Source organism: Arvicanthis niloticus, chromosome 14 (genome assembly GCF_011762505.2).
Source record: "Arvicanthis niloticus isolate mArvNil1 chromosome 14, mArvNil1.pat.X, whole genome shotgun sequence".
Classification (NCBI taxonomy): Eukaryota; Metazoa; Chordata; class Mammalia; order Rodentia; family Muridae; genus Arvicanthis; species Arvicanthis niloticus.
In genome coordinates this window covers 3,684,027-3,708,834 of record NC_047671.1, presented here as the reverse complement: position 1 = coordinate 3,708,834, position 24,808 = coordinate 3,684,027, and the positions used below count along the sequence as shown (strand labels likewise).

At 36.1% G+C, this 24,808-nt stretch overlaps 1 protein-coding gene across 3 annotated transcripts in view; it reads left to right on the top strand.

The window, feature by feature from the left end:
• Positions 1 to 23,951, top strand: part of Neto1 (neuropilin and tolloid like 1) — a 115,922-nt gene extending 91,971 nt beyond the window's left edge. Inside the window, exons 8-11 of one of the 3 annotated variants that reach the window (XM_034518629.2) lie at positions 12,369 to 12,482; positions 15,669 to 16,227; positions 17,124 to 17,198; positions 18,021 to 23,951. In XM_034518629.2, the coding sequence (XP_034374520.1) occupies positions 12,369 to 12,482; positions 15,669 to 16,227; positions 17,124 to 17,184 (734 nt within the window). In that variant the 3' untranslated portion in view covers positions 17,185 to 17,198; positions 18,021 to 23,951. Of the gene's footprint in view, positions 1 to 12,368; positions 12,483 to 15,668; positions 16,228 to 17,123; positions 17,199 to 17,873 lie in introns of those variants that run through there. The other 2 variants (XM_034518631.2, XM_076912340.1) reach the window with 2 other exon arrangements.
• The last annotated feature ends 857 nt before the right edge of the window (positions 23,952 to 24,808 follow it).

The window sequence follows — 24,808 nt, the reverse complement described above, 5'->3', positions numbered from 1 at the left end:
TAAGAAGGCGTTAAAATAGCATATTGACAAAGGTAGTTGAAGGATCTGTTTAAGCTTTATGTAAGAGCACAATGGCTCATGCAGTGGGGAAGGATAGAGACTTGTCACTGGGAGTGTGCTAAGGTATGTGGATTATGGAGAAACTAGTTAACAGAGAAGCTGAGCATGGGAAACACTGTGTATTAAATTTTGCAAGGACTTTGTGATATAATCTAACCTTTTAGAAAGCATTTGGAGCTTTGTCAACAAAAGACATGCTATTGGGTTTCCAGTGACAAGGTCCCTGTTGTACCCATAGACTCCTTGTAGACTCATAGTTTTGAGGTGTCTGGCACACTGAGAGCAATGGAGATTGTTACAGAAGCTTGGCTTTCATACAGAGAAATGAAGAGAAGTAAAAGAAGCTAAAATCCTCTTTTGGTTTCTGAATTTGCAGGTATTAAAGTCAGGGACAAGACCTTACTGGAGCTGGAGCACACAAGTACACACACACACACACACACACACACACACACACACACACCACAAGTTAGGGCAGTTGCAGAAGTTTACAGATACAAGGGTGACTCAGAGAGTGTAGGCCGAATGGCTGAGGGACAAGAGCATCTCTCCTAAGGGACTGGACAGTAGAGAGGGTTAGGTTATTGTTTTTGAGGCTAGTATGAAATGGGTTGCTGCCTTAGATTTTTTTTTTCAGCATGATCATTAATGGTGTAATTTAAAAGCTGCCAATTTTTGATGTTGATTTATTTTACTTTTTTCCCTGAACATCAAAAAAAAATCATCTGTAAAATTTTTCTGGTGGAGAGTTTAGGATGTGTTGAGAATGGGGCTAAGCACAGAGTCCAAATAAACAAATATGGTTGACTGCTTCCCTTTCACGTTTCCACCCTTTCGCCCTCTCCCTTGCCTTGTTGTTCTAGGACTTCAAGTACTGTAATGAAAAATAAGTAAGTGGAGAGGATATCCTTCTTGTTCCTCACCATAGAGGTCTGTGTTAGTTCTTCAGGGTAGCCATATTATTCCTTCTCCTAGCTTCTTAGGGCTTTTGTCATGATGGGATGGTGGACCGAGTCAAAGACTGTTTCTACATCAGTTAAGATGATCATGAAGTGTATTTCTTTAAGTCTGCTTTGGACCTATATTACCTTTATTGAGTTTCATATATTAATTCATTCTTACATCCTGGAATGAAGCCACCTTGTTCATGATATTTGGTGTTTGATGTGTTGTTAAATTCCATTTTCAAATGTTTCTATAACTTTTTCATCCTATTCACTACAATATTGCTCTCTCTCTCTCTCTGTCTCTCTCTCTCTCTGTGTGTGTGTGTGTATGTGGGTATGTGTGTGTGTGTATGTGTGTGTGTATGTGTGTGTGTGTGTGTGTGTGTGTCTGAGAGAGAGAGAGAGAGAGAGAGAGAGAGAGAGAGAGAGAGAGAGAGAGTGAGTTTAGGTATTGGGTGATACTGGCCTTACACAAATGAATTTGGTAGCTTAATAGCATTATTTTCATTTCTACTTAATGTACTATTCTGAAGAATTTTAATGTTAGCTCTCTTTTAAAAAGATAGGTTGATTTTAATTACCAATCTATCCAGCACATTCATTGCTCAGCTCTTTTCCTTGTTTGTTGCTGATCTGTCTAGTTTCTTCATACCTTCTTGATTTAATTTTAGTAAGTCATTTAAACTAGAAAGTTACTCATTCCTTTTATATTTTCAATTTTACTGAAATTTTTTTTAACAAAATGTGTTCTAATAATCCTCTGAATTTTGAAGGAGACTAGCCCGAACATGAATAGGGGACAGGAAAGGTTAAACAATGGATGTACAATGTGCATTTCAATGGATATGTCAGGGTACAGTAGCAGAGTGGTATGTCGTTATGAACTTAATCACCTTGTGCTACAAGAAATTACCAACCAATTAGCCAACGATAAGATGAAACAAAGAAGCGAGAGAATGAAGGGGAGCTAGTGCTGTTTAGGAACAGGGTGAGCATCCATTTCCATGACTCTATTTAGCCAAATTCAATTAGGATGCTAATTAGCGTCCCAAGTAAAGAAGCTATGTGAGAATTCAAATGCTCAGAGCAAGGCTGCTTCTCAGACAGTTTTCAGAGCCCAGGGCAAATCCTGAGTCAATGGCTTAAGCTAAGACTCAGTACAAATTAATGGGGACCTTGTAAAAAATAAGCCTAGGTAAAAAGAGCATAGAGGGAAAAGGCCTGAGAATGTAACCATAGATGCCTCTAGAACCTGAGGTAGGGCCTGGGACCACATAGGGAATGCTGTTAACAAAACAGATTATGACGGTTGCTAAGTCAAATCAACTGAGATTTCAATCACACAAGCCTTTTGATTCTGTATTTGTCTATCCAATATAGACACAAATATAGATCAAATACAGATATATAGTATATAGACGTATTTATAACTGTGTGGAATATTTCCTTCAAAACAACAAAGAGACACCAAATCATCTTAAAGATCAGGAAGTTTTAATAAATTCTTATCTCTAAGAAAAGTTTTAATAAATCATTGTAATCAAGGGTCATAACCATTTAATTCAAGAAATAAAGAGGAGTTTCAAATGTTCTCAGGACAATTTCTTCTTCTTCCTCCTCTTCTTCCTCCTCTTCCTCTTCCTGCTTCTCCTCCTCTTCCTCCTTCTCCTCCTCTTCCTCCTCCTCCTCTTTGTCCTCCTCCTCTTCCTCCTTCTCCTCCTCTTTCTCCTTCTCCTTCTCTTCCTCCTCCTTTTTGTCCTCCTCCTCTTTCTCCTTCTCTTCTTCTTCCTCCTCCTTCTCTTTCTCCTCCTCTTCTTCCTCTTCTTCCTCCTCCTCCTTCTCCTCCTCTTCCTTTTCCTTCTCAAAGGTCTGAAGGAGTTTCCACTGATAGAGAGGTGGAGCATATGACAAAGCAGAACTGAACTAATCAGAAGAGTGTGCTGTGCATGTGTGTGACGTGTATGTAAACATGCTGTGTGAGCTCTGGAGTAAGCAGAGGTTAATTCACTTAAAACATGATTTGAAGGACATAAAAAGGAAGGGGAGCTTGGGGAGAGAGCGGTGCTGAAGCCCACAGTCAGACTGTGGGGTCAGTCTTCAAACCATGTTTGCAAACACAGACTCCTTTCCCTCCGTTTCTCACTGTCCTACGATAATTGTGTGACTGACTTTATCTACTCCCGGTAGATTTATTACCTCAGAAATGCAGGGAGTTGAAATATCAGCATCTCAGAAAGACATGTTTTATTTCTCGTTTGTTGTAATATTTACTCAATTTTTGTCTATTTGACGAAAGAAAAGAGTTTAGGAGCATGACGAAGCAGTTACTGAGTTCAGCGTTAAAACAGTAGCTATAAATCTAAAACCTCTTAATTATGGAACTGAAACTCTGTTCATGAACTCAGGAGACAATCTGATTAGATCTTCGATTTTATAAAATATGGATTTTAGGATAAGTAAACAGTGTCATTGGGCTGTACATATCTTTCATTCGCTGCCTCCTTTCTAACGCAGTATAACACTGTTGCCTAGGACCCTGTTCATTTGCCCTCTGAAGAGTCAATCTTTTCCAGGGGTAGGAATACTCAAGCATTTAATAGCACCGAGGAAGCTTCAGTGAAACGTGGAAGAGGCCTGCCACCTTGTGGACAGAGTGCACACACACGCAAAGTCACGCAGGAGAGCAGCAAAGCAATAGTCAGTAATAACATTTTTACGTTCATTAACTATTTTTCACTGTAGAGAAGTATAGCTGTCCCATGAAAACAGCCATTTAGATCTCACAAAAAAAAAATAAAACGGGAAACTGACTTTTTAATCGATAATTTATACTTTTTAATGAAAATTTTTGTGTTTTCACCTAGTATATACATGCATGTAAAAATAATGCAATGTTCTCAAAAAACGATAAACAGAATATAATTTCAGTGAATTCTAAAAATAACCACTAGAAATAACGGACATTTTCCCTACATATTTGTTGTACATTTTCCACAGAATATTTGTGTGATAACTTTGTTATTTGAAGAATTACATCCATGTAGACACGCTTCCACACTAATCTGTATTTCCTTAGGAATTAAGAAAGTGCCTGCTATAATGAGGTTATAACATTGAGGACCTAACTCTTAAAGTTTTAAGTATTTTTCCCTTCTAAATAGCAAATGGAATTATTTAAAGTAAACAAAGGTAAGCAGGATCTCAGCAATGAAACTCCCCTGAAAACTATTGGTCTCCCCTGGTTGACACCCAGGCCCCAGAGCTCACAGGACTCTTCTTCCACCTTTCAAGTGAAAAAGGTGTGAGCAATTTTGTGCTTCTATATAATTTAGTTTGAAGTATTTGAATGAGTATTCAGTGAATAAAAGTTAACTGCACTGAAGGTTTCTATAAATGACCCAAAGTCTAGATATACTGTCTGTTTTACCAGGAAAAAAATTGAATACTTTTTAATCACAATTGAAAGGCAACATTGTCACTTTTGTCAACCTACAATTCTGCAGGAGCTCAACATTTTATTTTGTACAGACTGAAGTTAAAAACCATGGAAAATTTTTTCTAGATTAGTCGATATTGTTTCTTAAAGATGGAATTTGAATATCTGTGGCTACTGTTTAATAATAAAAAATACATGCTATTTTGATGTTCTTGTTAAAGAGTAAAAAGCAGGATATCAGAAGTATACATGTGCACTTAAGCTATGGTCTTTTTAAAGCTATATTCTTATTCATACATACATTCTAAAGCTTACGTTTATCTTTGTATTTAATATGTATAAAATCTATTTTTGCTTGATAGAACTTGTTGAGTTATCCATTGGTTGAGCTCCTGTCTTAGGATGATGAGGCCTCCCTTTTTAGGGGCAAGGGTCTTGAAGTGTTCTCTTACCCATCTTTGACTAGGGGATATACCTCATTAGTCTTGATGACAGAGGTTTTACAATCCCCTACCTCCAGCCTGTAATAATGGACCTGTGTGGGTTTCATTTGAATACAAAAGCCATCAGTTTGTTGAACCAAATGGACTCAAAAGACAAGAGACTTAACAATGCCTGAACAGTCAGTATAACAGCAGCACTCTTTTTTAAGGGCAACACATAACTCCCTCTATCAGAGGAGTAAAAAGTGTAAGACTCCTCTATTCTGTTTACAAATATGTTATAGCAGAATCTAAATTTATAGAAATACAGAACTGATCGTAGCTTTGATCTTAACAAAACAAGTACGGAAATCTCTGTTCCTGCTCCAGTCAATCTCAACCCCCAAAAACAACTATAGTAACTGTGGTACTGGGTTTTCTCTTGGGTTTAAACAATGTTCTCCACTAAATCATAAGTTGGGGACCCAAGAGTCTAATAGAGCCACCCTGGAGGTACAGGTGGTGATATCTCCTTCCACACTGGGGACTTCCCAAGTCAGGTTTCCTGGTTGATCTCTTTCAGTTTGAAGGCAATTGAGAAGCATCTTCATGCTTCCTGCAAAGAAAAAAATACGCTTCTCAGGGGGTTTCTCCTCCCTGGATTTGTTATTGTTGTCTATTTGTTTAATCAGTCTCTCTGGCAGCCAATGTGCAGCATCTGCAGTTTGGGAATATATGCAGATAGAACCTCTTCCCCAGATAAGCACTGGATCTGGCCCATTCCAGGTTCCAGTTAATGGGTCTTTCCAAAGGACTGTTGCAAAATTCTTTTTGGTATCAGGATGCCAGAAACCTATCTGCAGCGGATTTTCCTTCAGAATCCAAAGTTTAAAAATTTAAAATAAAGAGTGTGTGATGAAGGATATTTCTGGGGGATCCCTTGGTAGGGTACCATTCTTCCTTTTTAATTTTTTCAAATTGACATTTAATGGTTTGATGTGCCCTTTCTACTATACCTTGGCCCTGTGGATTATATGGAATACCTGTTTTATGTAGTATTCCCAATTTTTCACAGAATTGGTGGAAACTGGAGCTTGCATAACTTGGGCCATTGTCAGTCTTTATCTGTTTAGGCACACCCAATACAGAATTTGCAGCAAGCATATGAGTGATCACATGCTTGCTTGTTTCTCCAGATTGTAATGTAGCATAAATGAAACCATTGTATCTACACATACATGTATATATTTTTGCTTGCCAAATTCATTATAATGAGTAACATCCATTTGCCAGATACTGTTTGGTATCAGTCCCTTTGGATTTATGCCCAAATGAGGAACTGGTAAAAGCTTAACACATGATTGACATTGTTTAACAATTTGTCTAGCTTGTTCTCTGGTAATTTTAAACATAATTTTTAAAGTTATAGAATTAAGATGATGTAACTCATGAGCCTTTATGGCCTGATCCAAGTTAGATAATCCCTTCTTCACTTTTTCCTAATCCTTTCCCTGGGGGAAAATCCAGAGTTTACCATTTGAGCCATGATTAACTCATTAGGGCTGCACATATTCAGTCCCAACTGGGATAACAGATCCCTGCCCCAGAGATTAATAGGAAGGCCAGGGATGACATAGGGTTGTATATTCTTTGTATTACCTTCTTTATCTTTCCACTTCAGCACCTTAGAGCTTTGTTGTGGATTTTGACTTTGGCCAATACCCCTTAGATTGGTTAAGGTTGGGTGGTGGTCAGAGGCCAAGTGACAGGCCAATCGCTTTGTTTTAGGATAGTTACATCAGCTCCTGTGTCAATCAAACCTTGGAATGGTTTTCCATCCAGCCATAGTGTCATCATAGGTTTTTGTTTATCTATAAGCTGTACCCAGTATGCATCGAAGGAACCAAAGCCTTGATCCCCTCTTTTAGGATTCTTATATTTATGATTAGTAGGGAACAATGGAAGTAACAATAGTTGAGCTATCTTTCTTCCTGTAGGAATGGTGACTATGTTCTGAATTGCCTGAGCCATTACCTTAATCTCACCTTGTTAATCATTATCTATTACTCCAGGAAAAATTTGTAGTCCCTGCAAAGTAGTACTGCTTCTTCCCACTATCAGACCAAACACATTTGGATAGAGTGGTCCAAACACTGGAGTGGGTAAGGCCTGAGGTCCCATTTCTGGGGTTAATATTGTGTGGGTGGCAGAACTAAGGTCTAGTCCTGCACTTCCTGGTGTTGCTCGACTAAGTTCTGAAAGGGATTGGTATTTGCTGGCATGAAACTGACTGCTCTATAAGCCTGTTTCAGCTTGTGTTGGTTTGGGGCCTGGAGTTGGCCCCTGTTCCCGTTTCCCTGATTATGGGAAAGGGTGTTTCCTTGTGCGTCTCTTTTGGACCTACATTCATTAGCCCAATGCCTTCCATGTTTGCAAAGTGGACAGAGCCCAGGCTGTTTTCTGGGCTGTCTCTGGGCACATTTTCTGCCTTGCAATCTCTTGCAAAGTGTCTAGGCTTGCCACATTTAAAACAGGCACTTTGGTTTCTACTTGCCAAAAAAAAAAAAAAAAATCTCTTACTGATTGTCCTTGGATGGCAGCAGCCATAGCTAAGCCCTGTTGGTAGGAGGGACGTATATCAGAACAGAGTCTGATATACCCTGTAAGGTCTGTCTTTTTCCTGTAGGGTCTAATGGCCGGTTGGCAGGCAGGATTGGCATTTTCATATGCAAGTTGTTTCAAATAATCTACTCCTGCCTCTGCATTACCAAAAATTCTCCCTGCTGTTGTCATTAATCGATGAATAAAATCTGAAAATTGTTCATCAGGTTCTTGTCTGACTGCTGTGAAGGATGCACCAGGGTCTCCCTTTGCCGTGAGTTTACGCCAAGCCTTCATGGCTGCATTTTGAATTTGAACAAATAAGCCTGGGTCATATTGCATCTGATTATCACTAGAAGCAAATTGCCCTTTTCCTACTAAGGCATCAAAGGGCCAGCCATTGCCTGCCTGAATGTTTCTCCTAGCTGTCTCTTTACAATTCTCATGATACTCTGATTTCCAAATAAGATAGTCACCACCACTAAGAACTGTTCTCACTAACGTATTCCAATCACCAGGAGTCAGCCACTCCTCTGAGGCAGACTCTAAAATTGCAAGAGTAAAGGGAGCAGTGGCACTGTATTGTGATACTGCATTTTTAAATTCCTTAATAATTTGAAAATTAAATCCTGTGTGGTGTCTTCAAGCAACCCCTTGATTGTCTCTGGTCTCTGATACAGGGAAAGCCTCAGCATCTCCGTTCTCTGGATGATCTGTGGCTAATCTTAAGCCAGGTCAGGTGATAGGGACTGCCTTCGGACTCCTGGTTGAGGAACGCAAGGAGCCAGAAGATTTTTGCAGTTTACCTCTCAAGACATCTTCCCTGTCTTTAATTTTTGTAGCTGATTAATTAAGTCCTGAGACTCCTTTTCTAATTCTATTTGTTGTTTAAGAACAGTTATTTTTTCCTGCAACTCGCATCTGGGATCTATAACCACCATCTCCATTGTGGGAGCACTTGGAGGCTGAGGCACACTGGGAGAGGGGCTTTGGGAAGAGGGCCATTCAGGGTCATAATGTTCAGCTGCCTCTTCCTTTAGGTTAGCACAATCTGGCTCTGACAAATTGTCATCAGCCTTTGGTTGCATTTTATATTCTGATTTCAGATAAATATGTTTCTTTTTACTTTGAACATGAAAGATAGCATTCAAACAATGAAATAAAAGCAGGGAATTAACACACATGAGCAGCAAATAACAAAACAAAACCAGAGAGTTGAGTTCAGGCTGACTTATTTCTTGCCCCATTTTCATTAACATGACTTACCTTTCTCAACATGGCAGATTCCTGTGGTGATCATCTTCGTTTCACTTCTGAATTTTTGGTGGATCCTTCTTCCAGTAATGTCCTTCACTGGGTCTCTTGTTCTTGCTGCCCCAAGTTAGGTGCCAAAAAATGTTGCGGCCTGAGCTGCCTCAAGCTTGGGCATCAAAATGTTGAGAGCCACTCTAGCCCACACTAGGGCCAAAAATGTTGTGGCCCCAGCTGCCCCACATTGGGCGTTACAAATTTTGCAGCCCAAGCTAGCCCTCGTTTGTGGGTCAAAAATGTTGAGAACTGCACTACAGCACGTTTGGGGGCCAAAATGTCTCGGACCATTCTGTCAATGTTGGGACCTGCACTGCCAGAAACCTTGGGGGCTAAGTTGTTAGAGCTTGAACTGCCCCAAGCTGCTCCAGTTCCCGGTTCAGGGTTCAGCAAGAGAGAGAGTGAGGACAGACTCAAAGAATGGAGACCAGACAGAGTGTGATTCAATCCCATTTATTCTTCAGTCTCTCTTCTTCTCTCCAAGTCCCTAGTTCCAGGTCCCTAGTTCCTAGCATCTAATTCCTCCAAGTTCCAAGTTACTTCTTCCAAGTGCTAAGTGCCTAATGTCTAATAATAATTTCTTCTGAGTTCTCTAGTCCAAGTGTCTTCTTCCTCAATGCCTAATTCCTACTCCAAGTTGTACTCCTCCGAAGTGTCTGATTCTCTGATCTCCAAATTGTTCTGAACTGTCCTGTCTGCCTCTCACCTTTTATATATCTCACTTCTAAGCCACACCTCTAAGTCATGCCTTTAATCATGCCCTTGGGTCTTGTCTCTAAATCAGATCTCTAAGTCATGCCCTTAAGTCACACACTTTTAAGTCTCACACACCCAAGGGAAGATCCTGGGTATCTAAAGCAAGATGTTATCAGAGTGTGCTCAGCTGTTGCAGGCTAATGTAATCAAGTCTCTTATCAGGGTATATGGCTCAAGAAGGCTGCAAGGATGATAGCTGCCTTCTGTCGGCTCCCCACAAGAACTGAAGCATAATATGTTAAATTGTGGCAATATGTTCAGGGTATAAAAATAACTAAAAATCTTGTTTGTAGTATAGTCCAATACACCAATATGCCTTCTCACTTGGCACAAGGCAGTGATAGCTCACAAAAAAAGAAAGAAAAAGAAAAAAAGCAAGCAAGCAAACAAACAACTGTTTACTTTCCAAATTAACAAGTCACTTTGGATTATATTATGTATCTCTGCAAGATTGTTTTCTCTAGTATTGATTTTTTGATACAGTTTACATATCAAGTAGCCAAGGATGACCTTGACCTCCTGACCCTACTCTTACTGCTTCCCCATTGCAATGTTTAAAGGTGGTGCCAACATCAGTTCTGAAAGCTCTTTGCTTAGATCTCTTATTACCTCGACACAATAAGACAGCTGACATGTATTTGTCATTTGCCTGCATGTGACACACAGTATCAGTTTCACAGACGTTAAAAGTTTAAAGATTCAATTGTTGATCCTCTATGGTAACAGCCATGACTCTGCTTAGATAGGTGTACATTGAAAGTGGCAATGTCAAAACATATCCATTTAAACACACATAGATAAGAAGTGGTGAACCAGGCTTCAAAGTCAGATGTTTTGGCTATCTTAAGCTATGCTTCAGTGCTCTCCTGGAACAGGTCCCAGATTCTCCTCCACCCTTTGGTGCTGGGACAAAAACCAGTGCTTTGCATCTGTTTGGCAAACCCTACTCCAATGAGTTACATTCAGGTCCCACAAATGCTTATAATATCTGCATCCCTACTATACACCCTATGCATAAAGAAAACCCTACAATCACCCCATTTTACAGATGGTAAAGGAGTAACTGATATGTTGCCAGCTCAATTGTTGAAAGTTTAAAAGAGGTGTTCGGAAAGTTTGAGAATGTCCTACCAGAATTCCATGCCAACTCTCTCTGTGCCCTACTATTCATAGTAAACCTGCTTGTGACCAAGGAAACCATAACTCCCTTCAGCCTAATGCTAAGATCCCCCATTGGATACACTTAGTCCTAGCCTGGTGTGTCCTAAGAGAATAATGCAGTTTTCATTCTACTTACAAAATGTAGTTTTAGTTTAAGTACTAACATGTTATAGATTTGCTTTATAGCCATGGTGATGGTTTCGTATTTTTCCTGATTAAGATCTATAAAATGTGTGTGTGTTTGTGTGTGTATCACCTAATATTATATAATATATTATAACATATATAATTATATATTATATATATCATATATAACACATACATATAATAAATATATATTATATCATATCATATTACTTAAGTGATGGCAATTCTTATTGCTTACAGTATTGGGATAAAATTTATTGACATTTTTATATTTTTTGTGTTCTTAGTAAAACCAAAACATGTAATAACTGATAGAAACATGCTGAGTAATAGTGTTCAAACCAGGAAGCATTAGGAAAACAAAATCACACCGTTACTATTTGACATATCTGTCTCAGCATTATTCACAGTACACTCTTATTTAAAATTTTAAAATAACTCATAATATGGCAATTATGATATCCATAAGGCATTTTGGAAGGCCAAGAAATAGCCAAGTATTTTAAAGGCATTCTTGGTAGATAACTATGAACCAGAACATTTTATCAATAACATTTTACACACACACACACACACACACACACACACACACATTTTGAAGTCACTCTAATCTATGTGCAGAAAGTACCTTCATACTTTGTGTACAAATTGTGCATTGGATCATCACCATTCTGCAAAGTCATTACAGTTAGCTACAGAAACTCAAATTTAGTTCCACATTATAAAGCAAATTTTTGCAAAAATATAACAGATTGTTGAATTTTACATTAGGAAAGATTTACACACTTCTTAATAACACACTAACCTTATGATGCATTAAGCATAACAATTTCAAAGTGACTGCCACAAAAGCTCTGCTTCCACATGATATTTCATGTATTTTAAACATTATACAAGGAATCTGAAGAAGACCCCAGGTTGGATTAGGGAGCAGCTGAAGCTAATTGCTCTGAATTGGTTGTGTTGGCTGTTGCTCAGTCTCTCTCTCTCTCTCTCTCTCTCTCTCTCTCTCTCTCTCTCTCTCTCTGTATGTATAAGAGGATGGGCAAAATATGCATTTTCACATGTTTTGAGATTGGTGGTTGAAGATTAGTTTAATTTTCATTTCTGGATTTCTATAGCTTTTAGTTTACTTATTCAAAAATGTTATGGGTTTTGTTTAATACATATTTTTTCTCTCAATAGTATTTTTCAGACTACTTTGATTAGTGCTTCTGTACAGTAAATCTATATTTATGTATATAGAATTTCAGTGTAGTGCATGGCATATGCCCAGGGAGATTACATAAACTTTGCTGCATTGTGTGTACTGATGAGAGTGGAGACATTGTGTCCTTCCAGTAATCTGAGCCTCCAGTGGAGTGCCAGTCACCAGGGTTAATGGTCATTGTGGCAACTTTTGTGAGAAATAAGTAACATGTCTTGTGGAATGCACATACCAATTGAGTTGCACTGAAGAATATTGAATTTGACTTTCTCTCTTTGTCTTGTTGTCTCCCCTTGTCCTCTGTTTTTTTTTTTTTTCTTTAGCTCCCTGTGAAGGCAACACTTTCTTCTGCCATAGTAACATGTGTATTAACAACACACTAGTCTGCAATGGGCTCCAGAACTGTGTATATCCCTGGGATGAAAATCACTGTAAAGGTAATGAACTCAGAGCTATAGAATGGGAAGGAAATGTATCTGCATCAGTCTTAAAACAAAAAAAAGTCTTAAAACAAACAAACAAACAAAAAAACAAATCAGAGGATGTGGGGGGTTTGTCTATCTTTTCATGTGTCTTAACGTCAGTTTGTAAATAGTCTCGGTGTCTGGAGGTTTCCTCATTTATTCAATGACAATGGACAATGGACTTTACTTACATTCTAGAACATTAAAGATACCTTAGGAAAACTTGCAGAGCCCAGTGGAGAAAAGAATGATAGCCATGGAGAGCCTCACTTCTCTATGACTTTGTCTTACCTTCTTCCATTTCTTCCAGTCTGTTTCATTTGTTTAATTCGCCCAATACATCTTTTGCACGTGCACTAGAGATAAAATATTTGGAAAGATAGTTTCTGTTTTCAATTGAAACCTCTTTTATTTTGTTAACTAAAAAACTTTTTCCTCTCCTGCATAATAGTTCTCAGTGTCCTTGCCCTGTGCACCAGCCAACAACCAATGTACTGGTTATTTAAATAGGGCTTGTTGACTGGGGTATGCTCCATTTTAGTTAACATAAAAACATCCATTATTAAGGCTGAATAGTAAACCCTGTTTAAAGTAAGATAAATAAGGAGCCATTTTCCAGTTAAATTTTAGGATGGTCAATCAAAATACTTCCAGGAAAGAGAAGCAGAGAGACCCTGTCTAATACCCACTAAAACACTGAGTTAGCAAGAAAAGTTTGTTTAATGGAAACTATTTTGATAATTAATGTTAGTCATTATTTCTGTCTAAGGAACCACCTGGGAATAAATAGGAAATTAAATGCTTTCTGGTTTATCCTCACACCTTAGTGAAAGCGAGCAGCCTTCAACATCAGTCTGTTGGATGGGAGAGTATGCTACAGAAATAAAAGAACAATCAAGAAAACAGGATGGAAAATTCATTATAATAGCACCCCACCTTTACTCCAGAGAGTTAAGCCATCTTTGAAGTCTAAATTAATTTTCTAGGGATAGCAGAACTTACTTTTATGATCACTAGTGATTTACTAAGATTGGTTTTATGGCATAGCGTACACTATACCACAAAAGGTTATGAGTGCATACCTTCTGATAATGGGCAGAGTATTTTTTATCTATATATCTGGTAGGTTTATATAGGATTGTATAAGTCTGCTAATTCCATTGGTTCATCTGTGTCTTCTGCAGGACTCAAAGACAATATTACCATTTTCCTCATCATATAATATTGCATGGCTTGCTTTCCTTTATGTTTATAAAGCTTCCATTTCATGTAGTTTTTGAACCCATGAGTGTTTGAGTTGTTAAACCTTCCCCCAAGTTACCTTCATTATAATCAAAAGATAATATAAAAGTTTAGTTAACACACTTTTGTCTTAAAGTGTATTTATTTGCATGTAACTTACTTTGACTAACATTTCACTCCTTTTAAGATTCATACTTTTTATATAGGAAATGTTTGCTACAGTCAATGAATACTGAATATTAATTTTTATTCCTTCTAGTAGTCTCTGTATTTCATTAGATTATTTAATGTGTCCATATATAATGGTATTCATAGGTGTCAGTTTTTGTTTTCTAAATGCCCCATATATTTTTTTCATCATTTTCTCTTTTTATAAGGTCTACTCTACTAAACTTGGTAGACATGTTGTACTGTAATATGTAATATTTTAGTGTTTTCCAATATTTTCTTGATTTACTTTTACTGTGTTGGCCTAAGGGTTTATCCTACACATCTTAGCTTCTACTTATTAGGCTGAAAATTCTCATGAAATGTAGAGCTACTATATATCTGGTAGGTTATACTACTTTTTTTAAAATATAAAACAGATTACTGAATATGAGGAAGACAAATATGTCTGCCTCTCTACCTCTTCCTTCTTAATTTTTTGGATTAGCCTTGGCTATGGTTTTCTTATGCATGACTTAAAGACCCTTTAAAGGCAGATCATACAATTATTGATCATTTTTGTTTTACTAAATCTATCAATGATTTTGTTTTCATGTTTAAATCACATTTACTGTAGTACAAAGTTATTTCTGTGATTTTTAACTTGATTTTACAGTCACTTGAATCTGTGAGCCTGCGTTGTTCTGACGTCTAAGGCTTATCAACCACATGATAAACCGTGCAGATCCTTTCTCTCATGTCATTTTCCCCTTGGTGATTTTTTTTTTTTAATTTCCTTTTCTGTATAATTTTAAAACCTCTAAGTCTAGGTAGATCTTCTATATTTATTCTGCTTAGACTTTTTAAACTTGGATTTATATTTTTATCTTTAATATGGGAAGCTTTGAACTTTTGATTAAAACTATTTGCTCATATGCCATGGATGTCCATTATTCCCAGAAAACCCTCACACGTTTTATTTTACTTTATTGTGTTTTATGAAATGGATTCATTACTTTAGTCCTTCTCTGAGAAGGACTATTCATAATGTATTCTCTCAGCCTCCTGTACATGTAGATACTATCTCCTAAGCACATTCTCTCTTCCATGTCCCTATAGATTTTTTTTTAATCATATGTGTTTATTTTCTGACCACTAACAGGACATTTCCCATACCGTCATTACACCAGCATTTAATGCTCAAATTTTATGATGATTTTATTCAGGAAAATATGGACAATTTCTCTTGCTATCATTCCAAAATGTCCACTGTGGTTTTGTGTTGAATTATTCTTGGTATCATAATGCTGTGTGTCCTATAACTTCAGTTTTACCTGTTGAGCAAAAATAGAGAGAAAACAGGTCTACCTATTCCTTATTGGTTCAGTATTTTAGAGATCCTCTTATTTCTCAGAAAAGACAACAAATCATAGTTCAGGAAATTCATAAACATTGTGTTATAAGTCTTACGGAAATTTTTGCATGAATATGTTATATGAACATACATATGTAAATATGTACACCTGTGCATATTCCAAGTAGGGATGGGAGCAACGGGATGGTTAGTTTTAAGGATGGGAAATAGAGCCATGGTGAAAATAGAATCTTAATTTTGAAGAATTGCTGTGTGGTAATTTAAGGCTGTGAAAATTATATACTCAGCCTATTTTGCTTGAAAGTTTTGAATTTGCATTTTGAAGGTGATATTAACACATGGTGGGTTGTTTCTCCTCTTGTCTGTCTGTTGTTTTCACTCTCTCCTACCTACAGAAAAGAGGAAAACCAGCCTGCTGGATCAGCTGACCAACACCAGTGGGACGGTCATTGGCGTGACTTCCTGCATTGTGATCATCCTTATTATCGTTTCTGTCATTGTACAGATCAAACAGCCTCGTAAAAAATACGTCCAAAGGAAGTCAGACTTTGACCAGACCGTTTTCCAGGAGGTGTTTGAGCCTCCTCACTATGAGTTATGCACGCTCAGAGGAACTGGAGCAACAGCTGACTTTGCAGACGTGGCAGAAGACTTTGAAAATTATCATAAACTGCGGAGATCATCTTCCAAATGCATCCATGACCATCACTGTGGATCCCAACTGTCCAGTGCGAAAGGCAGTCGCAGTAACCTCAGCACAAGGGACGCTTCCATCTTGGCAGAGATACCCACCCAACCAGTCAAGCCCCTCATCCCACCTGTGAACAGAAGGAACATCCTGGTCATGAAACACAACTACTCACAAGATGCCGCAGATGCCTGCGACATTGACGAGATTGAGGAGGTGCCCACCACGAGCCACAGGCTATCCAGACACGAAAAATCCGTCCAGCGGTCAGTATCTATAGATATTTGATGACAACTGTAACTGAAGACGGAAATGCTGCCACAGCATTGAGTTCTAGTCTGTCTTCATGCTCACTTGCCCTGGAATGATAGTGTGCTAGCAGCTCCATTTATACCCCATACATTGGCATGCAATGTACACGTGTGCGATGACACATGTGCACACAGACCAAAGATTTTCATCTCTGTATATATGAGAACTATTTCTACACAAATGGGGCACTTCATTTATGATAAAGATTTAGACAATTAATCTGCCTTCATAGTCATAGATGTTGCTCTTATCAATATTAATATATTTTAGGACATAAAATAATTTTCTGAAACTGTTGCATTACCAAGATAGCTACACCATCTTATTGAACATTTTTAATTCAAAATATTTTTCTATAGAATCTATTTACTTTGCTAAGAAAATAAAGTATATTTTCCATATAACATAATCTTTATATTACAAATTATATTTTATAACATTGAATGCTAAAACACCAAAAATTTATATTTAAATACAGAAATCAGGAGAGACATTTTTATTCATTTATACATATATAAAATATCATGTGTTATATGTTAATATTCCTAAAATAAATAAAAAATATTTGGGTTAGAAATATTTGAAATTAATAATGTATTTTTAAATTCCAAAACACATCAAGTTGAATTATGCTGTTTGCATGCTTACTTTAGTTAACCTAATTATATAGATATGTAGATTTTATTCATAAATTCTAAACCATATAAGTTGATTTAACATATTTTGCATGCTGCTGTAATATCATTGTTCTCATTGCTTTATTAATATTAGGAATTTTTGTAAGAAAATACATGTATTTATATTTTGTGCAAATACTACTTTGTTGAATGAAATAGCCATAACATTCCAGGTTCTGCCTCATTGGGTCTCTAAGCAAACATGAATCTGAATACAACACAACTAGGGTCTAAAACGAGAACTCAAGGTAAGCAAATGCCCTCGGCTCCTTCTCCCCTTGTCATATTCTATCTTGTTCTGTTTCACTGTCTCAGTATTTCAGGGCATGTGGTTTGTGGTCATTATTTCTTAAGCTACCTATCTCATAGCATTTCATATTTAGAAGTCTAGTGGATACAATAGTAATGGAGTGACTATTCTTAGGATAGATAGCTTAATAATAAATTTTAATATTCTTCCATCAAGCATTGTTTAACAACAGAATAAGCTAATATTCACATTGTAAAATAAAAGCAACAATGTTTCCTCAAGAACTAGTGCAAGATACTTATGTTTCCAAAAAATCAAATATAAGAATATTCACTCTTAAAGTAATTAGAGTAAATGCATTAGAGTGGCAATTATTGATATAATTCGACTATAATCTATTTGATTGCAACACCAAATTTTGATAATATTCATACAACTTATGTGGCTTTTACTTTTGCATGAACAATTAGCTTATCTCATTAAAATTAAATGTGGCATGTTGATCAAATTTTATGAGATAAAATTTGAATGTTTTATTCTTTAAAGCCTCATAACATTCAGTTGTCTACGTGTGCATCTATTTGTCATGAAATATCACACTGGTTTTACATCTTCTCTTTGTAGTCTGTGTTTATTTTCATCTAATTCATCTCCAATTAAATTTGCTTCACAGCTAATCTCCTCAAAACTCCTCAAGCCTACCAACTGTTCTTGAATTAGGAGAACGCATTCCATGCTCAGTATGACCTTAATAATTTGGTGTGTTTGTTGCATTTTTTTTCCATTGGGAGAAAATGTTTTAACTGTGCTTTATTTTCAGAGAAGAACTATTTATACAAACATGGGGACTGTGAAAAGAAAATTTCGTAGTGAATTGTGAAAAGTGGACATATTTCTAAATTCATTCCACTGCCTTTATCCAAACTTAAGAGTTACAGACATGTGTTATTCCTTCGGCAAGACTCCCTGCTGCTGCACAATGACGTGTCCATTTCCTAATTTGGTTGCTGATCACCAAGTGCTCCTTAGGTTTTAAATACATTCTGAGATTTATGGAAACTTGAAGAAGAAATTAGTTCCTGATTGAGATTACCCCAGCTTTATGTTTACTGTCGGTTTCACATTTGTTTATATGTTGTTTGTATGTCTTTGTTACATGATTGTACCTATGTGATCTGTGGGAAAAGAAAACACAACTTTGGGCGAACTTTGTGTTACATGTCCATTGTTTTCATTATATAGACTGCTTTACTGTGTTCCTGCGTGATTGTAAACAATCTGCAGTGAAAAATGCAAAAGTGGATTGTGAAAACACCATCTAGAGGTTCAATGGACTGTACACACCTGTTGTTTTATTATAATTAAATTCAGTAAAACATAATGAGTAAAATCTAGATTGCAATAAGACAAATCTCTCTCCCCCTCTCTGTCTTTCTCTTTGTCTCCCCCCTTACGTTTCTATGTATTCCTGCTTTCTGTTTTGTTTTTACCAAGGAAAGATACCGAGTTTCACAAATGGCTTTTTGAAATCAGGTATTTTACCATTCAAACTCTACAACAGAATATTGTTTGATTAAGCACTTAGCAATATGACTGAACTGACAGTTTGAGAAAATACCCTGCATGTCAGTACTGGATATTTAGGTTGGAAAAAAATGCCCTCTTTATTAGACACATTGTAAAAAGCATGCATTCTCAAATACTGCTGTTACTGTTCCATTTTTTTTGTGTCATATGCTTGCTACTTGTAACTTTTATATAAATATATATAAAATGTATAATAATTTCCTAATTTGAGTTAAAAGAATTGTTTCTTCTACTGTGATAAAAAACAGAGTTACATTAAGTACATGATTTGTTACTTTCAACTCTCCACTCTCTGGATGATAGGATGCCATTTGATACTGAGGCTTACTTCCCCACATATTTGATTTTTAACATCTTACAAGTATCTTCTTTTATATTAAAAGTCTTTCTAAGTCAATTCTTAAAAATCATAGACCCTTTTATGACTGAACAATACCATTCTGAGTTACCTCTTATCCATAAACACCTATAACTGAATGTTTAATGGTTGCAATAAGTTTCATATAGAAAACTAAAACCCTTTATAGCACATAAAAGTTTTGTTGAATTATATGCATCCCCATAAACACTAAGTGGATACCATTTTAAATAAAAAAATGTACTCTTAGACAATTCAATTTAAAATTACAATTACAGTAAAACTGCTTACTACCTTCAAAATAGCCAAATTCTCAATAATATAATCAGGACCTTCAAATAGCAAAGAAACCTGGTCTAAGACAAAGTTTGTCAGTACTTGGAGCAACATTTAAAATCTAAATGGATATTACTTGTCATATGGCCCTAATAGGAGGCCAACTCCATATATATTACAGTATAAATAAAAAGAAAACATTAACAACAAGTAAATGGAGATAAAGTAAACTGTAATAAAAAAAACTAACTAAAGTAATAAAGCAATTCTCAAATATTGGAAACACAATCAACTTGCCTTGTGGAGTACTTGCAGCACACAGACAGAAGCACAGAGTTCTTGATCTGTAATCCCAGCTATCTGAAGACAGAGAAGAACAAACCATCCAACTAAACTAAACTAGCTGTAAGAGAAAAAGCCTGAATTCAGCAAGCGCCCCTTACTTAGCAAACCATGAAAACTGAGTGAAGAAGATGCTCAGTGTTGACTTCTGGCCTACACACACACACACACACACACACACACACACACACACACACACACACAGACACACACACACATACACACACACACAGACACACACAGACACACACACACACACACACACACACGTACACAAACACCACACATGTGCTCATAAAAAGAAAATAGCATACAAAGACAATTTAATTTGACAAATTGTCCAAGACAAAAATGTACTGACATAATGAATATTATCTTTCTCTAGCATGATACATTCTTTACACATACCTTTTATGATAAAATTCACCTTTACCCATTTTGCTAGCTAAATTATTTGCTACCACATGTAATGTTGTGCCCATTAATTGAAAGTTGGCACTTCAGACTATCATTTACATTCTTTCCATTATTTTGTGTTATGTCATCTCTTTAGGAGTCCTCATTGGACATGATTAACCTTGAATGAAGAATCTGAAAGACTTGATATATATGTCCCTGTATGTTTCATTGCAAACAATGAAGACAAATAAATTGAGTAGATAAATCACCATGCACCTGTCATGTAGATTCACAGGTTTTCCCAATTCTTTACAGATCTATAAAATCCTACGGATCAACTTATTCTCTGCTTAAATGTACTTATGCCTCAAACCCCACTAAATGGATACATTCTTTTTTTATATATCAAAATGAATCAAGTATAAATTTAAAGATGGGTGACTCATATGAACTTTCTATATGATTACTCCATGATAAAAATATCTCCTTTTTAGAAGATGGACCTCCTTATAGGTGATGATCAATTAACTTACAAGTATTGACTTATCAGGAAAGGAGATGCTAGGATCACTGCCCAGACTACTTGAGGTCAGTGAATGGCCCCATTAGAGATGCTATCTTGTAACAGACATGTGAGAGTCCAGAAAAGCTTTCAAGGATATTCTGAAGCTCCCTACAGGTGCCTTCAGAAAATCCAATACTGAGATTATTGAACATTAAAAATACCTGTTAAATAACTACATCAGACTTTATTACTTTAAGATCAACCTTTGGACAAACTTAAAAAATAGGTAGCACTTGTAGTGAAAAGAAGTGTTCAAACCCATCATCACACAAGTTTAACAGTTAATATCTTTTTCACAAAGTGAATTAAAATAAACTAGCATAGGGGCTATACTGATTCAATGAGCTCTTTTTAAATGCATCACTAGGTAAATTTGTTGATTCAGTCTTTAGAGTCTTAGTGGCCTCCACTGTTACAGGAAACACCCATGTTAAGTTTTGTAATTCTGTCCACGGGCAGTGCAGTTGCTCAACACAAGGTTCATGTTCTGATGTCTAATTCTGATTTTTCTCTACCTGTTTTTATACCTTGCATATTTTATGCATAATTTCACAAAATAGACACGATATTTGATTTGTCACGACTTGATTTAGTCAGATAATTACAATGTGCTGTAAGCATAACTGGAGATTGATGTCACAAAGTCTTTAAAGGAAAATCAACCCTGTTACAGAGATGCTGATTCTTTTTCCTACATTTGATCCCATTAAAGATATTTCAGAGCATTGACTAGATTAACAATTCTGCTTCCCAAGATTTTAAGTTTGCTCTTCAACATCATGTGAAAACTCTCTTAAGCTTTGCATTAGCTTCTTCTGTATTCCCCAAAGAAAGTCAGATTTTCTTACATTGCAGGTTTTGCTTCTTTTATTTTTAGATGAAGTATGAATTTCCCTGAAGCAAAAATATTGAAATAAGTTGGATAATATTGTTCTGAATCTAATAACCTTTGAGCAGCAACAACAAACAATTCATCTTTTTTCAGTAGTCAAATAAATTATACTATCTAGTTTGAATGATAGTAATTCTTAATCCTGGAGGGAAGTAAAATAAATAAATTATTTAAAATTCATCTGGATCCTAAATGGATATAGTAAGGACAGTGAGTTTTTTCATCTCTTGAGCAAAAGGGTTAGATGCTATGCATATATTCCTACATTAAACATTTTTTTATTTATCACTGCTTGATGAGAAAGATGCAGACAAGATATTATTAAATAGGTAAAACAATATGATAAATGGGACTTGATTTAATCAGTTGTTTCTTAGCTCTTTAGTTAACATTCTGTATATCCCATTTAAAAAGAATGAAGAAAGAAAACTACATAGTAATTTAAAAAAATGTGTTTTTAATCACTTACATAACTCAATAATTCCAAAGCAACTTTTAATTTAGAATTATAACTATGCATTTTGTAATGAGTTTAGATTGTAATGAGTTTAGAATTTAGTTCTAAAGTTTACTTAACTAAATTACATTATTTGAGTAAACCCAACAGAGAAACAAAGGGAAGAAATATAAGTAAGTAATGTCAAGAACAAAATTTAGGACTTCCCCCGGGACACCAGGTTATGTGCTTTCTGTTGTTTTTCTAAAGAGGGACACATTCTTCTCTAACATTCCTTCATTTTCCTATGTCAGGAAACAAATGCAAAATCAAGCTTCATCAAGCTTCTGTCATTTTCTTGGAGCATTTAGAGAAGTTCCTTATTCATGTGAACCAGCGTGATCACACTACCGCTTTTCACTTGGGGAATTATAACAGATTTGCATTCAGCACATTCTTTGTCCTTATCATCTATTTCTCTTCAACTGCTGAGCCATGCTATTTTTTAGCCATTCATTGAAAACTTGTTTGGGGGTGTCTCTTACTACTCACTGATACTCAAATGAAAATTACAGCTGACCAGGGCGTATGATGTGTAAGTTATTTAAAATAAAAATATTCCTTTTATATCATAATATTAAATTTGTGTTCTTTATTCACTTTCCCTGGAATTAATCTTATATAAATATTGTTAGTTTTTTTTGGGGGGAGGGGTTGTCTGTGCAATTTGTATGCCAAATCTCTTCTTCAGCACATTGGGGAAAAGGATAATGGTGGAGACTGGTGGAGGAATGGTACTTAGAAGTATAGAAGGATGACACTTCCACTCATAATATTTTTTACCATGTGATCCATCTTGAAACACTAATTAGATTTCCTTGGGTCCCTCTCATTTGTAAAACAAAAAACACAATTGACTATTGAACAAATAAAACATAGGTGATATGGTGTAATCACGATGTGAGAAGTTGAAATATAAGAATAGCATTTTCTAAGGAGCACCAGAAATGTCCTCTTTAGTATAGGCTTCCTTAGAAGGAAATGAAAGAGACCATTACCAAAAAATGCAGGGAAACATTTGTATTTATAATAATTAGGTCAGGCACAGGCTTGAGGATGTTTCACTTGATTCGGATGGTAAGTAAGTAAGGATTACAGAAAATATAATTCAATGAGTAGACAGAGTTGGTGCTGTGTTTCTGAGCACACTAGGTGGTTACCCAAGAGTTTGCCCTATGTTCAAAGATGAACTTATTATATTTTGAGATGATGTGAATAGATACTTCTCTGAAGAAAATATGCTTACAAAGTATGGTAAAGAATGACACGTACTAAATTCAATTAATACAATAGATAATGAGACATTAAAGTAACAGTTGGAAAGGCAGGAGTATGTCTTGCCATCCTATATACTTTCTACAATATGTTAATTTCATGGTTATGTTTAATGAGGAAACACACTGAAAGTTATAGGACAAAGTCCATTCTCAGAGATTTACGTTAAATCTATTCCTTGTTCACACAAAAAAAATGTGATTCTGTGAATGAAACTACTGCAAAAAGTATATATTATTAGCTTTTGTTCAGTCAAGGAAAATGAAGTGGTTTATAACTTTTATAAAACTGTGTAAGTGGTGAGTTCATTTCTTATACTGAACTGACTAATTACTGCAGTGTTTCCCACCAACATGCAAAAGTAACACTGTTAATTAGTGTACTCCATCAAGAGAAGTTGAAACATATCCATATTGCCCCATACTTTTGTGTTTACTCATCTGTAAAATCTGTATTATAAAAGCTTCTTTTCACCCAAAAGTGTCAAGACCAAATGATCATGTACTGGAAGATATTTTTTATATTCTATGATGCATTGTAAAAATAAACCATTTTTCCTAAGTTGTGTGTAAACTTCATTTTCTAATTGACATGGTGCCTACACATCTATAAAAGACAGCAAGAAAAGACATCTGCCTCTCATGTCTGGATAAAACATGTAACTTCCAGAAGCCACTGAATCTGACATCCTGTGGATGCCATTCCCACCAGGGGATTTTTCTTTACACCTTGGTATCCAATACTGTTTATCATTAGTGAGTGTGAGCAACAGTGGAACCCAGGGCTCTTAAGTAACCCCAATGACACAGTTCTCAATTTGTTCACAAACCTAAACATAGAGAGGGGAGTTCTATCTTCAACCATGGACAATTGCTCCATAGATGTCCAGACATAAAGATCGTGAGGGAGGTAAGTATAGACTCATGGCCACAGTTATGACATGATAATGTCGTATGCTGCCATTGATAGTTTTCCAACAGTTCAGATTTGAGTTGTAGTTTGTACTGCATATGTTACTTAAAGCTTCTTGAAAAGCTTACTTGAAAGCTTCTCAATTTTACCTGTGACAGAGAAAAGGATATATATTTTTGAAGAAAGTCTCCACAAGAGAAACCAACAGCATGGGTAGAAATGTAAAAAACATGAGATCACAGGCAGCAGACAAAAGGTTTTACTTTCCTCTATTTTTCCAGTTTCTACTCTACAGTGGAAGGCTTCTCTTCTATGTGAAACTTTCATATCTATGTGAATGAGTGATTACTGACTAAAACAAGGGTACTGACTCTGTGATCTCAATAACGTACATATTGCATATACAACACATCAGAAGCTTATTTTGCAACCTGTCTATGAGATTTACTTTTCAAAAGATGAGGCTACATGACCACATTCAAAACTCACATTTAAAGCCCCCTACT